The sequence below is a fragment of the Poromitra crassiceps genome, assembly GCF_964638095.1.
Source record: "Poromitra crassiceps genome assembly, chromosome: 4".
Classification (NCBI taxonomy): Eukaryota; Metazoa; Chordata; class Actinopteri; order Beryciformes; family Melamphaidae; genus Poromitra; species Poromitra crassiceps.
In genome coordinates, this window is record NC_139626.1 from 48,219,560 (window position 1) to 48,235,025 (window position 15,466).

General features: G+C 50.2%; 1 protein-coding gene across 1 annotated transcript in view; it reads right to left on the reverse strand.

Moving 5' to 3' along the window:
• Window positions 1-8,002: 8,002 nt before the first annotated feature.
• Window positions 8,003-15,466, reverse strand: part of mgat3b (beta-1,4-mannosyl-glycoprotein 4-beta-N-acetylglucosaminyltransferase b) — an 88,243-nt gene continuing 80,779 nt past the window's right edge. Inside the window, 3 exon segments of the mRNA XM_083635955.1 lie at window positions 8,003-8,931; window positions 12,548-12,830; window positions 14,921-15,466. Coding sequence (XP_083492081.1) covers window positions 8,434-8,931; window positions 12,548-12,830; window positions 14,921-15,466 — 1,327 coding nt within the window. The 3' untranslated portion in view covers window positions 8,003-8,433.

Here is a 15,466-nt window from a genome sequence, read left to right on the forward strand (position 1 = left end):
GGGAGGGAGAGGAGGTGTGTGTGTGTGTGTGTGTGTGTGTGTGTGTGTGTGTGTGTGTGTGTGTGTGTGTGTGTGTGTGAGAGAGTGTGTGTGTGTGTGAGTGTGTGTGTGTGTGTGTGTGTGTGTGTGTGTGTGTGTGTGAGTGTGTGTGTGAGTGTGTGTGTGTGTGTGTGTGTGTGTGTGTGTGTGTGAGTGTGTGTGTGTGTGTGTGTGTGTGTGTGTGTGTGTGTGTGTGTGAGTGTGTGTGTGTGTGTGTGTGTGTGTGTGTGTGTGTGTGTGGGGGGGGGGGGGGGTTGTTGAAGAGCCTGGGGACACATATCTCAAGACACTTGAGAGACAAACACAGAATTGTGTTTGCTAGGTAACAGCTTGAAAGCCATCTTATTTCCTGTCAACTATTGTAGTAGCACCACAACAGGAAGTAAGCCAGGGGCCATTGAGAATGTTGATGGTGTCGAGTTAAAAGCGTCCATAGCATGGGCTGACCAATTTGGGGCCCCGCGGGCACAAACTTGTTTGTTTTGGCCCTCCACGGTTTTGAAAGATGAAAGATCACAGCCAATATTACTGTCTTTCAGAGGCTGTGGCGCGTAATCTTTTTTTAAGCTAGCTTGATGATAGTCTCGGCTCCCAGACGTTTGGTGAGCTGCGCCACCAAACGTCTGGGAATTTCACTGTCAGAAACTGTCTGTCAGAGCCCGGCGAGAACGGCCGGCAGCAGACACGCCTACATTTATTATTAGAATTTTATTTGGCAGCGGCAATGCCATTTATCATAGTTCCAATATAGAGCAAGACACCGATGTGCTGCAAAGAGAGTTTTTATCTGTTGTTTATTTTACAATCATTTTTCCTACCCGGAAGTGGTCCGCTTGCTACTGTGAAGCGCTGTGAAGTCAGGAGGAGTCAGCAGGCTCTGTAACGTTAGCCTCGGGAGTCGGGCTTATCGCTGGGGAAAAGACCTCTAGCCGCCGGGGCCGGATGAAACACGTCCTATTAACAGGTTATGTTGGTTTCTAAGTGATTAATATGTTTCTCCGCAAACGCGGCGATGTTTTGCGAGACACTGGTTCTGCATGAGCGTCACTGCCCCCAGAAAGCAGGCCCGCCCACAACACTCATGATTGGTTCTCCGATGCAAGGCTTCCAACAGCGCCACCTAACGTTATGCAAAGATTTAAATAGTAATATTCTCAGTCTTACAGGAGTGAAACGGATTAAGACTGAGGGCTGAGTCTAGCTTGATGATACTTTTCCCATGAAACTAGAAGAGATCTATCTTAGATTTAGAATGTAAATAGTCTATAAAATTATATAATTTAATGTCATTTCACATAACATCAACATTTATTGGCCCACACCAGGGGTTGTTTTTATTGCTGATTCTTTTTCAAACGGAGAGCTGAAATCGAATAAAACGAAAGCTGGTCAAAGTGTTGTATAGAAGCAGTAGGTGGTGCTATACGCGGTGGTTATTGGCACCAGAGGCCGCAACGCTCCCTCCTGTACGTTATTGCTTCATTGAATACTAGGTCGACCCTGATTAATCATGACAAAAGAATACACGCTAGCAGGCAGCGGGGCGGGGCATTTAGCCGCTTCTGATTTCATCGGTGGACTGATCTTTTCTCAAAAATCAAAGGCGCTCGGTCAGGTTTATTACCGCCCTCCTCCGATATCATAAGCGCCCCTCATCCAATACGACTGCCGCTACGAAAGGCCATGAACTTATTGCCAAATGTCTCTCTTTTCCATTCGTCTGAAAAGTCCCCATTCATCATACTTGGCTTTGTTTGAAATCAGACGTGGTGGCCTGTGCTCTCTCTCTCTCTCTCTCTCTCTCTCTCTCTCTGTGTGGCCTGTGCTCTCTCGCTCTCTTTCCGGTTTTCCTCTTTTTTCCATAAAAAAACCCATTCACTTACTTGGCTGATGATGAAACGAGTTTTTCCCCAAATACTGTTCTGCCCTCTCATGCAAATGAGCTTTTGTATTACTCGGTAAGGCTGCCAAAAGTATCGATAAGTGTTGATAAAAAAAATTGGAAATGGATACAATACTAATTTGCAACAAGTATCGACACTAAGAATTTGAAACGGATGCAATACTCATTTCCAACAGTTTCAATACCAGCAGTGATTTCTCTTAATGAAAGACATAGCACAGTACTGATTTCCCCCCCTCCTGTATCATTGGTGGGTATCTGTTGCGTCAACAAGCTAAAGGTGTTCTGATAGGCTGATGACTAGAGTAGTTTTGCAATGAGTTGTATCGGGCCTAGATTATGGAGAGGCCTGCGCGTCTGTCCATCCAGCTGTCTTAGTTTAATTTTTATGCCTCTTGACGTGTTATCGCGCGCGTGCGGTATCGTAAATGTTATCGTTTATCGATATTTTCCTGGGTATCCGTATTGCAGTTAGACATCCTAGCATCAGCAACAGCGTTAACCTGCTGTCGCTGGTTAACGGGGTTTGCGGTGTTTCCTCAGGGAGTCTGAGTGCGTCAGAAATGGAAACCAGGAAATGGTTTCATGAGTTCGCCCAGTTTCTCTCCAATCGTCTCTCCTCTACCCCCCCCCCCCCCTCGCCCTATTGGTCGGCTGTTATCGGTTGCCGTCGGTGACCTCATGAGTGTGAGGGATCAGGAATCTGTCAAGAGGATCGTCGCCATGGCGATACGGGGGCAACAGGCCGAGTGAGTTAACCCCGGCTCGCCTCGCGAGCTAGACAGACACACTTATCTGGCATGACTCACACTCCCTCTGTCTCTCTCTCTCTCTCTCTCACACACACACACACACGCTCGCGCACGCGCACACACACACACACACACACGCGCACACAACGCACACACACACACACACATACATGTGCACTCTATAACATGAAACCCCACACACGCACACACCAAACATACAGATATGCACAAACATTATAGTCTACACATCAGCAAACACATAATCAAGCGCGCGCGCACGCACACGCGCACACACACACACACACACGCACGCACACACACACACACACACACGCACACAACGCACACACACACACACATACATGTGCACTCTATAACATGAAACCCCACACACGCACACACACCAAACATACAGATATGCACAAACATTATAGTCTACACATCAGCAAACACATAATCAAGCACGCGCGCACGCACACGCACACACACACACACACACACACACACACACACACGCACGCACGCACACACACACACCGCACCACAGTCTCCACCAGATGTGCGGGCTGACTGCAGCAGGGTGGGTGGGGGCTAACCCTGGGTAAATGCCTCTTGGCAGGACTTAAACACACAACACCCAGACTCCCCCCTGGGATTTGAACAGACACCCGTCTGGTCACGTGTCTGCGGGTTTCACCTCAAACGACATCGGCGATTAAAACGAAAGACACGACGACGGCGTGCGAGCGCAAGGACGAGCTCGTTCTGCGGCAGAGTGAGAGTGAGACGGGTGAGAGAGAGAGAGAGAGAGAGAGAGAGAGAGAGAGAGAGAGAGAGAGAGAGAGAGAGAGAGAGTCTGCAGCACTGCGGTTTGAGGCCTTGAAGCCATGAGGGAGCAGACAAAGTGTGTAAGAATGATTTTCTTTGATATCCGTCTCGGGTTCACATCAGGAACATTCATCAACAGCACTTCTATTAGAAATGATCCAGGCATTTTCTTTCATTTTAAACTCATTGCTGCAATGAACTCCCAACGTAGCTTCTTATGACACGACTTGCAAAACCGGTGTTGGATCGCGCCCCTCAAAAAAAAAAAAAAAAGTAGACGAAATTAACTTGTTCCCAAACGCGATACATTTCGGGGGAAGAAACATTGCCTGGAGTCCTGATGTAAAATCTCTCAAATCCACCCTGTAAAAGCGTTATTTTGTTACCTACAGTAACTAACTAACCTTAAAATATTTGTGCTATCGATCGTTTTGAAATATCATATAAGTCACTCGTTGGTCGGTCCACAAAAAGTTCACCGCGCTTTTTAGCAGCGGGGCACGGTTTTCGCCCGAGGAGGCTGAAATTTGGCATGGAGGTCAAGTGCGTGTGTGTTTGTGTTTGTGTTCGTGCCAATTGGCTAAGTCGGAAGGGGGGGGGGGGGGGATGACATCACAATGGAGTGAATGATGTCACACTCTGACATCACATAACGGTCGCGGCTATTGAAAAATCACAATAACAGACCTGACACAACAACAACAACAGACCTGACACAACCGTCCACAGGCCTGTTCCCAACCTGCCCTACCCGCCATGATCTCGTCGCCGTGGAAACCCGAACGAGTTTCCCGAACGCTCACATCGGTTTCGCTCGAACTTTTGTTTTGTGACAATCCTCTCATTCTACACCGCGGGGATTTATGGTGGTTTCGTTGTACATTTTATGGGCTGGAAAACACACCAACCCGTCTTCAAAGAACTACCGGCAGCGACGCGGTCCGACCGTCGGGGCCACCCACTGTCGTCGCCTGTGTCGGGGGGCCAAAAAGTTTCACTTGAACACAGCCGATGGTCATGTAGCACGCACGTTCTGCACCCGCATGAGACCTAGCTATAGGACTGCGGGTATACAAACCAGACGGTTTGCCTACCGTTTCCACATCACTCTCACTTCACCAGGTTCTTACTAATAGCAACTTCCGGTCGAGAATAATGTCTGATAAAAAAGATGCAAATGGCGCTGGCGTTGTCGGTCAGCCCTTGCCTGGTGTTTTGCTTGTGGAAGAAGATAGGAAGATTAGGGATGGGCATCGAATTTCGAACGTGTTTGACGCACTCGTCTCTCACCGCTTTCTGCCACTGTTGCTGCTGCTATGACCAGACGGGGCGATCTAATCAGTGAAACCTCCAGGTGCTGTTTGGAGGGGAAAGCCGCACACTCTCGTCCCTGTGGGACACAGTATCACCCGTCTGATCTAGGCCACGTCACAGCCACGTTCTCAGACACCCCGCTCGGCCTAGTTCACACACAGATCCACCGCACGGAGACAAACGTGACCGTGTTGCCGCTTGCGTCACTTCACAGTGAGATGCCGATGGCAGCTGCGGGGGAACGAACCACGCGACACAGGGGATCGAACGTCACACACAGGCACGCGACACAGGGGATCGAACCCCACTCGCAGACACTTCGACATGGACACGCGACACAGGGGATTGAACCTCACCCACACACACGCGACACAGGGGATCGAACCTCACCCACAGGCACGCGACACGGGGGATCCAACCTCACTCAGACATGCGACACAGGGGATCGAACCTCACTCACAGACACGCGACACAGGGGATCGAACCTCACCCACAGACACGGGACACAGGGGATTGAACCTCACCCACAGGCACGCGACACGGGGGATCGAACCTCACCCACAGACACGGGACACGGGGGATTGAACCTCACCCACAGACACGTGACACAGGGGATCGAACCTCACCCACAGACACGCGACACGGGGGATCGAACCTCACCCACAGACACGCGACACAGGGGATCGAACCTCACTCACCGACACTTCGACATGGACACTAAAAATTGCGAGCAGAGAGGCAGAGAGGCAGACACTTTGTGTGCTAGACTGGAGATACCTCACCTCTCCTGTCGATCTCTCCGTGTCTCCCTGAGGCAACGCCTGCCAATCACAGCCATGTAGGGCACGGCCCGGGCCAATCACAGCCATGTAGGGCGGCGGGCCCGGGCGAGAGGCGCGTGCGTCGGAGCCTAAACGTTGGGAGGATACAATGATCTGCGGGCACGGGGGAAGGCATCGCCATGCCAACGGCCGCCCTGCCCCTGTCAGGAGCGAGCGAGAGAGATGAGGCAGGGAGAAGATAAATACACCCCTATTGACACGGGGCATTCTTCTGAGGATTAAGAGGAAATAGATACACACACCCCAAGATGGCGAGCGAGAGACACTGTGTGTGTGTGTGTGTGTGTGTGTGTGTGTGCGCGTCTGTGTGTGTGTGTGTGTGTGTGTGTGTGTGCGCGTGTGTGCGCGTCTGTGTGTGTGTGTGTGTGCGTGTGCGTGTGTGTGTGAGGAGAGGGAGGGAGCGAGTTAGAGAGAGATATTTCAAGATTTTGACAGAGAGGGAGTGTGGAGAGAGATAGAGAGATAATTGAGGCATAGAGGGGAAAAATACACCTGGTTATTGACACAGGCATACTTTGGAATATTGGCAGGAAACGCATAAGCTACACACCCATTGTGTGTGTGTGTGTGTGCGTGCGTGTGCGTGCGTGTGTGTCTGCGTGCGTGTGGGGCAGGAGAGGAGAGTTTGTCTGAGTGACAGAGTCGTGTAACCTGACGCTGCTGCCAGATGCTTTGTTTTCACGTAACCATCCGGGGACGAGTCGCTCCCGGAAAACTGTTTCAAAGAGCAGAGTGCCCTTTGAAAAAACAAAACACTAAACAAACTAACAGGCGATCGGACGAACCATCTGTCTCATCACGTCTATCACGGGCTCGGCCCTGCCCGTAGCTGCCTAAAGCCCGCCCGCCTAAAGCCCGCCCGCCCGCCTAAAGCCCGCCCGCCCGCCTAAAGCCCGCCCGCCCGCTCGTAGCCGCCTCACAGGACGCCGGTTGGGGCGAAGCAGTCGGAGCGTGGGCGAGATGGATTTGTCATGTGATCATGATCTGGTGCCCCGCGAGGCTACGAGTGGTGAGAGAGAGAGAGAGTTTGAGTTTTGAGAGACCGAGGCAGAGAGCTACAGCCTCAGAGAGAGAGAGAGAGAGAGAGAGAGAGAGAGTTTTGAGAGAGAGGGAACATTTCAGATGAGGCAACCTAGTCGGCCGTAGCTCTCGGAGGACAGGCTGACCTCATCTGACACCCCCTCCCCCCCCCGCCCCTTCCCTTGTCTCAGCCCCGCCCCTTCCCTTGTCTCAGCCCCGCCCCTTCCCCCTTCCCTTGTCTCAGTCCCGCCCCTTCCCCCTTCCCTTGTCTCAGCCCCGCCCATCCGCGTCTCCTTCCTCCCGTACTTCAGTTACCAAGGAAACAAAAAGTCATTTCGGCCGCTAGACGGACAGAGAAAAGTGATGTCTAGTCTGTCTCGGGCGCCATCATCGACGGGGCTGATGATTTATTCAGTGCTGCCTGTGCACTCTGGGACGCACACACGCGCGCACACGCACACACACGCGCGCGCGCGCGCGCGCACACACACACACACACACACACACAGACACAGACACATGCGCACGCACACACAGACACACACACACACACGGTTTGTGCACTGCACACTCATGTCTGATACACTCCTGTGTCAGAAAGCCGCCGTGGGACAGGGAAGGAGAGAGCCTCCTGTTCTCTCCTTTTCATCAGCGCTGTCATCCCCCCTGATTATCTTTCTCCCTTTCTTCCCTCTGCAACATGTTACAAAGACAGAGCGCACACACACACACACACTCTCACATGCGCACGCCCAAACACACACACACACACACACACACACACACACACGGACACAAAGGAAGGAGGTAACATGTGGATGAGTGCGAGCGAGCGTCATTGTGGAAAGTCCCGATGGGTAAAGCCAAAAGCCGATAAGATCGCCCTCTACATGTCGTCCTTTCCGTGTGTTGGCGGCGGGTACTCTAGCGAGGAAAAAAAGGGTATAAATATGAGTTACAACAACTCTCTAGCGAGAGACCCGAGACGAAGCGTGATACGGGGGAGTGCGCGGCGCGCGCGGCGAGTGCGTTCTGCGTCTCTCACGGGAGGTCGCCAGATATGAGGGGGGGGGGGAAGACATCCGGGGGGGGGGGGGCGGAGAGGGTGGCGAGTCGAGCGGCGGCGTCTCGTTTCGGTCCAGCACAGCGAAGTAAACATCGACAGAAACAAAACCAGTTCTTTGCTTCCAAGTTTTATTTTTTTTTCTCTCCACAGGTTTCGCACGCCTTTCAAAATGTCCCTCGCTTCCCACCGTAGCAGCGCCCCCCGCCCCTCCCCCGCCCCTTCTCCTCGGACAGCAGGCGCGTCAAATCAAGAGAGAGGCTGGGATGAGGAAAGGGAGAAAGGGGGCGGGGTGAGAAAAAGGGATGGTGTTTTGGCCCCTCCCTCGGCAAGGGGAGGAATGAGGAAACGATGTGTTTAAATCCAGTGGTTGTGTCCTCTCCAAGCTCTCTCCGTAAATCTGTGGTGGATGTTGATTGGATGTTCCCTTTTTTAAACCCCCCAAACTAATGATTTTTTTTGGGGAAAGAGTATATATCCCTGCAGCGTCGGTGCTGCCTGGTGGAGATACGTTCGGTCTCGCTCCACCGAGAGATCTAGTTCACCAGTACCGTTCGGCCCCCCCTCCACACCCCCCATCAGTGCTGAGGGTCTCGCTGGGGAGGAGGGTGGGGGGGGAGCCCTGCTGGCTATAACTCGGGTCCGTCTGGAAACCCCATGTCTGGGAGGCACCTAGCCCTCGCCCGGCCCGGGCGCTCTGATGTACGGGTTCTTCAGGAGGTAGCGGTACCTGTCGTAATGCTCCAGCATGTACTTTGGCGCGTACATGTGCTCTTTGGGGTCCGTGGGCGGGTACTCCTGGAGGGAGCCGTCGAACCAGCCGCCCGTGCGGATCAGGTCGCGGATGTAGCTGAGGTCGCGCTTGTCCTCGTAGTCGCCCCAGCGCGGGAAGTCGCCGTTCTGCGCCGACACCAGCTTGAAGTAGATGCCCTGCGGCTTGAAGCACCAGGAGCAGTGCCAGCCGGCGAAGTGGAAGGGGCTGCCCACGGACCACTGCACCAGGATGTGGCCCGTGTCGTTCTCGTACTTGCGGAAGCCGGGCATGGTGTAGTACTCGCGGCGGCGCAGGCGGATGCCGTCGCCGTCGTAGACGTCGCGCAGCATCCCCACCGTGCAGCCCGACACCACCTCCAGAGAGCCCAGCTGCTTCCAGAAGAAGCCATACAGGGACTGAGAGAGAGAGAGAGAGAGAGAGAGGAGAGGAGAGGAGAGGAGAGGAGAGAGAGAGAGAGAGAGAGGAGAGAGAGGAGAGAACACAGAATGATGAGTAGATGATACATAATAGATGGAGACTCTCATGAGTGGAGTGCGAGAAGAGAAGAGAAGAGAAGAGAAGGGGTGCAGGAGTATTAAGCCACTTTCACACATAGTTCCCAGTCAATTGCTGGGATAACCTTTAACCTTTAAGAGGCAACGCGCGTGATTTTCACTATTCACTGAGGCGTGATTTCTAACCCCACATAGGATAAGCAATAACCACGCCCTGTGGCGCCGGGATTGGCCAGGAGCATTGAAGCTTGGGACTAAAGCACCTGGGTTTTTTCATCTTTTAAAATAAAGATGTTTAAAAAACTATTGCTTTGAAAAGTGCTGTACCTTTTCTCTGGGTAAGAATTGAGCTTGAAATTAACGATATGATACATTATATTATATGAGCTATGAACGTGAACACAACACCGTTTATATTATTGCATGTTTTTGTAGATTGTGTACATTGTGTAGATTACAATTATTATGCTTATTATTATTATTACTATGCTAAGGAAGGTAGGTGACCATAATTCATTTCAATGTCCGCTCTCAATGTCCACTCTCGAAATCGCTGTCCGTTCTCAAGAGCTATTCAGTTGGTTCATGAAATCGCTGGGCTGCGTGCCCTCCAGTGTTGCTCCTGGCCAATCCCGGCGCCACAGGGCGTGGTTATTGCTTATCCTATGTGCGAATAGAAATCACGCTTCACTGAGGGTGTAACAAGACGCGTATTCCTACAGACCTGTTTAGGTACGAGGCTTTGAGACAGACAGGCAGACAGACAGACAGACAGACAGACAGACAGACAGGCAGGCAGACAGACAGACAGACAGACAGGCAGGCAGGCAGACAGACAGGCAGACAGACAGACAGACAGACAGACAGACAGACAGACAGGCAGGCGGACAGACAGACAGACAGGCAGGCAGGCAGACAGACAGACAGACAGGCAGGCAGGCAGGCAGACAGACAGACAGACAGACAGTGGTGGCCCAACGGTTAGAGAAGCGAGCTTGTGAGCGGAAGGTCGTCGGTTCAATCCCCGGGACCGGCAGGATGAATCCGGGCGGGGAAAGTGAGAGTTGACTTGAACGCATCGCGTCTGCCGTCTTCCTGTCAAAGCTTTGGCAGAAACCATTAGTGTTGGATGGTAATATATTACTAATAAGTAATAGTATTACTGTAATATATTACTTTCCCCAGTAACAACTTGTGTAAGGCGGGATTACAAGTTCCAAAACTAATAATATTACAGTTACTACTCCAAGGAACCTCAAGCTACTGCATTACTTTCTCCAGCGCTGACTCAGGTTCATGTTGCAGGGCTATATTTGTGACACTAACTTCTTATGCACACATCTACATTGCGTATTAATAGAATGCTGTTGGAGAAAAATATAAGTTCCATTGGCATTTCCTAATCAATAAGCTATAAGTGCATACACATAATTAATGCTATGAGTCATTAGTCATAAGACATGTCACAAATGCATATTTGCACTATGCAGAGACACATAACTAGTTTATCAAGCAGGAGATTTCTCCCCTTTGCTCTGGCCCATGACATCTCACACATATAGGACTGCTCCTTTTGCTGAGACCTTGGTCAGTGCGTCGTGTTCCAATAACAACTGATACAGACGGGAGCCTGCACGACGCACACACATTTCCAAAGTTCATACCCCTCCTCTCTGCTCTTCCTCCTTACAGTATAAAGCTTATGTCAAATTGTGACATCGCCGCTGAATATTTGGACTCTGTATAACGTATCAGAATGTGTACATTGAGATTCAGCCCTCTGACAATACATATTGACAGAGAATGTATGGTTTTAAATACACTTTCATAAGACATCTTTCTGGCTCTTGGTTTCATTCATTTGGTTTATATAAGCTGTTTGAATCATTATAATGCGGGTGAGGAATGGTGAAATTCCATTCTCTATCAAATGCGTTGGCACTTGTTGGCCTCTTTTTCTCTTTGACAACATTTTGTTTATGTCTGTACAACTACTGTACAGCACAACTACTGTACTGTACAACTACTGTACAGCACAACTACTGTACAACTACTGTACAACTACTGTACAACTACTGTACAACTACTGTACTGTACAACTACTGTACAACTACTGTACAGCACAACTACTGTACAACTACTGTACTGTACAACTACTGTACTGTACAACTACTGTACAACTACTGTACAACTACTGTACTGTACAACTACTGTACTGTACTACTGTACAACTACTGTACTGTACAACTACTGTACAACTAATGTACAACTACTGTACTGTACAACTACTGTACAGCACAACTACTGTACAACTACTGTACAAGTACTGTACAACTACTGTACTGTACAACTACTGTACAACTACTGTACAACTACTGTACTGTACAACTACTGTACTGTACTACTGTACAACTACTGTACTGTACAACTACTGTACAACGACTGTACAACTACTGTACAAGTACTGTACAACTACTGTACTGTACAACTACTGTACTGTAAAACTACTGTACAACGACTGTACTGTACAACTACTGTACAACTACTGTACTGTACAACGACTGTACAACTACTGTACAAGTACTGTACAACTACTGTACTGTACAACTACTGTACTGTAAAACTACTGTACAACGACTGTACTGTACAACTACTGTACAACGACTGTACTGTACAACTACTGTACAACGACTGTACCGTACAACTACTGTACAACGACTGTACTGTACAACTACTGTACAACTACTGTACTGTACAACGACTGTACTGTACAACTTCTGTACAACGACTGTACTGTACAACTACTGTACAACTACTGTACTGTACAACTACTGTACAACTACTGTACTGTACAACGACTGTACTGTACAACTACTGTACGGTACAACTACTGTACAACTACTGTACTGTACAACTACTGTACAACTACTGTACTGTACAACTACTGTACAACTACTGTACAACTATAGAACTACTGTACAACTACTGTACAACTACTGTACAACTACTGTAAAACTATACAACTACTGTACTGTACAACTGCATTATAATAATAATGTCATAATCGATTATAACGATAATTAATCTCGTTCTATTATTATTTAATTGTATTATTATTAATAGAATGATATAATAAATAATAACGATGTCATAGAGCAGGCGAGGCAGCGACACGCAGTGGTCATCAGTGATGTCATAAGAGCGCGAGATGCCTAGTAAATTACATTTCTTCAGTAACGCCATATTAGTCTTCACACAGACACATCCACACACAAGCTCAGGTGACCCTGCCGCAGTACCAGACACATCCACACACAAGCTCAGGTGACCCTGCCGCAGTACCAGACACATCCACACACAAGCTCAGGTGACCCTGCCGCAGTACCAGACACATCCACACACAAGCTCAGGTGACCCTGCCGCAGTACCAGACACATCCACACACAAGCTCAGGTGACCCTGCTGCAGCAGTCCCAGACACATCCACACACAAGCTCAGGTGAACCTGCCGCAGTACCTTGCGCATGTGTATGGCGAAGGGCTCGGTCCAGCCGTCGAACAGCTTGAGGAAGAGGAGGCCCTCGCGCGCGGGGATTTCGTCGGCGTCGTTGATGACGAAGACGTCCTGCGGCCGGGCGCCCAGCACCCGCGACATGCCGTTGCGCGTCAGGAAGGTGCGCAGGTAGTCGTCGGCGATCCAGCCGTCCTGACGGCCGCCCTCGGGGAAGTGGTCCAGGAACACGTACAGGATCTTGTGGCGTATGTAGTCGTACGTACCGTTGAGGAGGAGACGCAGGAAACTGGGGGGGGGGGGAGATTATTAACGTTACAAATGCCGTTTAGTGGATCCTTCTTAAGCTGTGTTCACACCGAGATATTTATTTTTCTCTCTGTCGCTCGATTCAACCCTTTGGAATCGCTCTGTGGCTCTGTTTAAATCGCTCGTCAACAGGCACAATAATTAGTTAGGTCCTTGAGGAAGGCCCAGTCTATCTTGGCTGACCCTGTCCATCCCCTGTCCTACGAGTTTAAAGTTGCTCCCGTCTGGCCGTAGATACAGTGTGCCAAGATGCAGGACGAATACATCTAAAAACTCATTGGTTCCTGTTGCTATTGCTATATAAACAGCTGTATGCTGTACCACAAATTGCCCGTCGGGGATAATAAAGATAACCTTGAACCTCGAACCAATTAAAAAGAGAGAGAAGCTTGAATACACGTTATATCAAAAGAACTTCAAGTTATGTTCTTGCACAAAATATATAAATTCGGGCACTTTCAAAGACCCACGTCTATTCATGTCTATTTTCAAAAACCTTCAAGGCCTTGATTTCCCCCCACCCTCAAATTCACAAACTTTCTAGGATTTCAAGGACCCGTAGGAACCATTGTCATGAGTTCATGCTTTTTTTTTCTGAAATCCGAATCTGAAATAAAAAATGGCGGAGGCTGCTGGGCGCTGATGTTGCAATGGGGCAATATGGAGCTGTCATTTCTTTCCATAAAAGTTCTTTGTCTCTATTGTAAGAAGAAGAAGAAGAAGAAGGAAAAAAAGTGGGGAACAAAAGTGCTTCCTGGTTGACAAAACGATGGGACAGAAAACCCACTGCAATACACCACCGACTGGGAGAATAACTCAAGGAACCTGCCGACGTGCGCAGCAAAAGAGGCTGTTTCCCCCAATGGAGCCGTTTCCATGCGGTGTCACACGCCATGATTGAATACGCCAGTCTCCCCCTGCCAGGCTACACGCAGAGACAATCATCTCCCTCTTGTCATAATCTGCTGTAAAATTGCTCCCAGGGCACTTCATGTTGTTGCCAAAGTAACTTCAACCTAATTGTTATTCCGCGCCGGCGATCCTCTTGAAGCGTGAAGGTTAGATGTAAACAAAGATTGCGAGCCGTAGACGGTAACTGCTCGCATGCCAGGCGAGTGTGTCATTACTTGGCAAAGATGTGCGATCGGATTCGTCAGGCGTACGCGAATTCTGAACGTGTTCAAGCTTCGGTCTCTAATCAACAACAGACACCGCACCGCTGAATACCTCATGGAGCAGGAATACTCCCGATACACAGTTTGGGCTTAATTAAACCGATCCTAGCTGATTGGATTAAGGTGGCTCAGTGGTTAGCAAGAAGGTCGTGGGGTTCGGATCCCCGCCCCCGGTCCTTTCCGTGTGTTTGCATGTTCTCCCCCGTGTTTGCGTGGGTTTCCTCGCACAGTCTAAAGAAATGCTGTTTGTTTGTGTAGTAGCGTAATGTCATCTAGTAAAATGTGTAGTATGCATGTAACCTACATGATGATGTGTGTAGATATATGATGTTATTACCACTGTGATGATGCTATGTGCCCTTTGAGACATGTTTGTCATAAGGGGCTATAAAAACGATGATGGCATAAACATGTGATGGCATCTCTACATCCAAATCAGTATTTTAATGCTTCATCTCTCTCTCTCTCTCTCTCTCTCTCTCTCTCTCTCTCTCTCTCTCTCTCTCTCTCTCTCTCTCTCTCTCTCTCTCTCTCTCTCTCTCGGATGCGATGGACCTTCGCCCATCGCAATGTTTCACAGTGGACATCGTCATATGCCAATTTGGTACAGGTAGACGTCGCCCAACCCCCGAAAGTGCATTGAGATCAAAGTCCCGAGCCTACTCTCAAGTCTGTTTTCCCTCCAAACGCGTATTTATCCAGCAGAAGTGTGCCGAGTGAGCATGCATCACACATTCACACCTGTGTGCCTTGCTCAAGAACACCTGGATCTTAAGGGAACCTCATATATAACGCGGCACGCCTGGGCACGCACACACACACACGCGCACACACACACACAGTGTGTGCACACACACAGTGTGTGTGTGTGTGCACACAGACCCCCGTGTCTCACCTTAGAGGCCTTTTTTCTCCATAGGCGGTGAAGTTGGACTCACAAACCAGGAACAGATCGACGGCCTGGGCCAGCTCGTGGAAGCGTACGTGCAGCAGGTCAAACTCGTGGTTGATGTTGATGGCGTTGATGACCCTCCGCGGCGTCTCCCTGGGCGTCAGCCGCTCCTTGGTGGGCAGGTTGGAGTGGTACACCATGGTGGGAACCCCGCAGTAAGGTCCGTGCCACCCCGGCCGACACACACACTTGACCAGCCGCTTCCCGCCCCTCGCCCTGGGCTTGGCTTTGGGAAGGGCGGAGGGCTGCTGCTGGACCTCCAGGGGTTTTCGCTGCCCGGGGGCCCCGGCCCGGGAGCCTGCCCCAGCCCCAGTGGCCACCAGGCCCCCTGCCTTCCCCGAGTCTTCCCTTGGCGTAGACACCTCCGTCCCCTGCCTGAAGCAGAGGGCTCCGGCTTTGGTTCGGACAAAGTACGGTGTTTTGTCCTCCTGAAGCTGGTGAGTGCGCGTGTGGACGTCTCCCAAGGATTCTAAGGGGTCCGGGGACGCA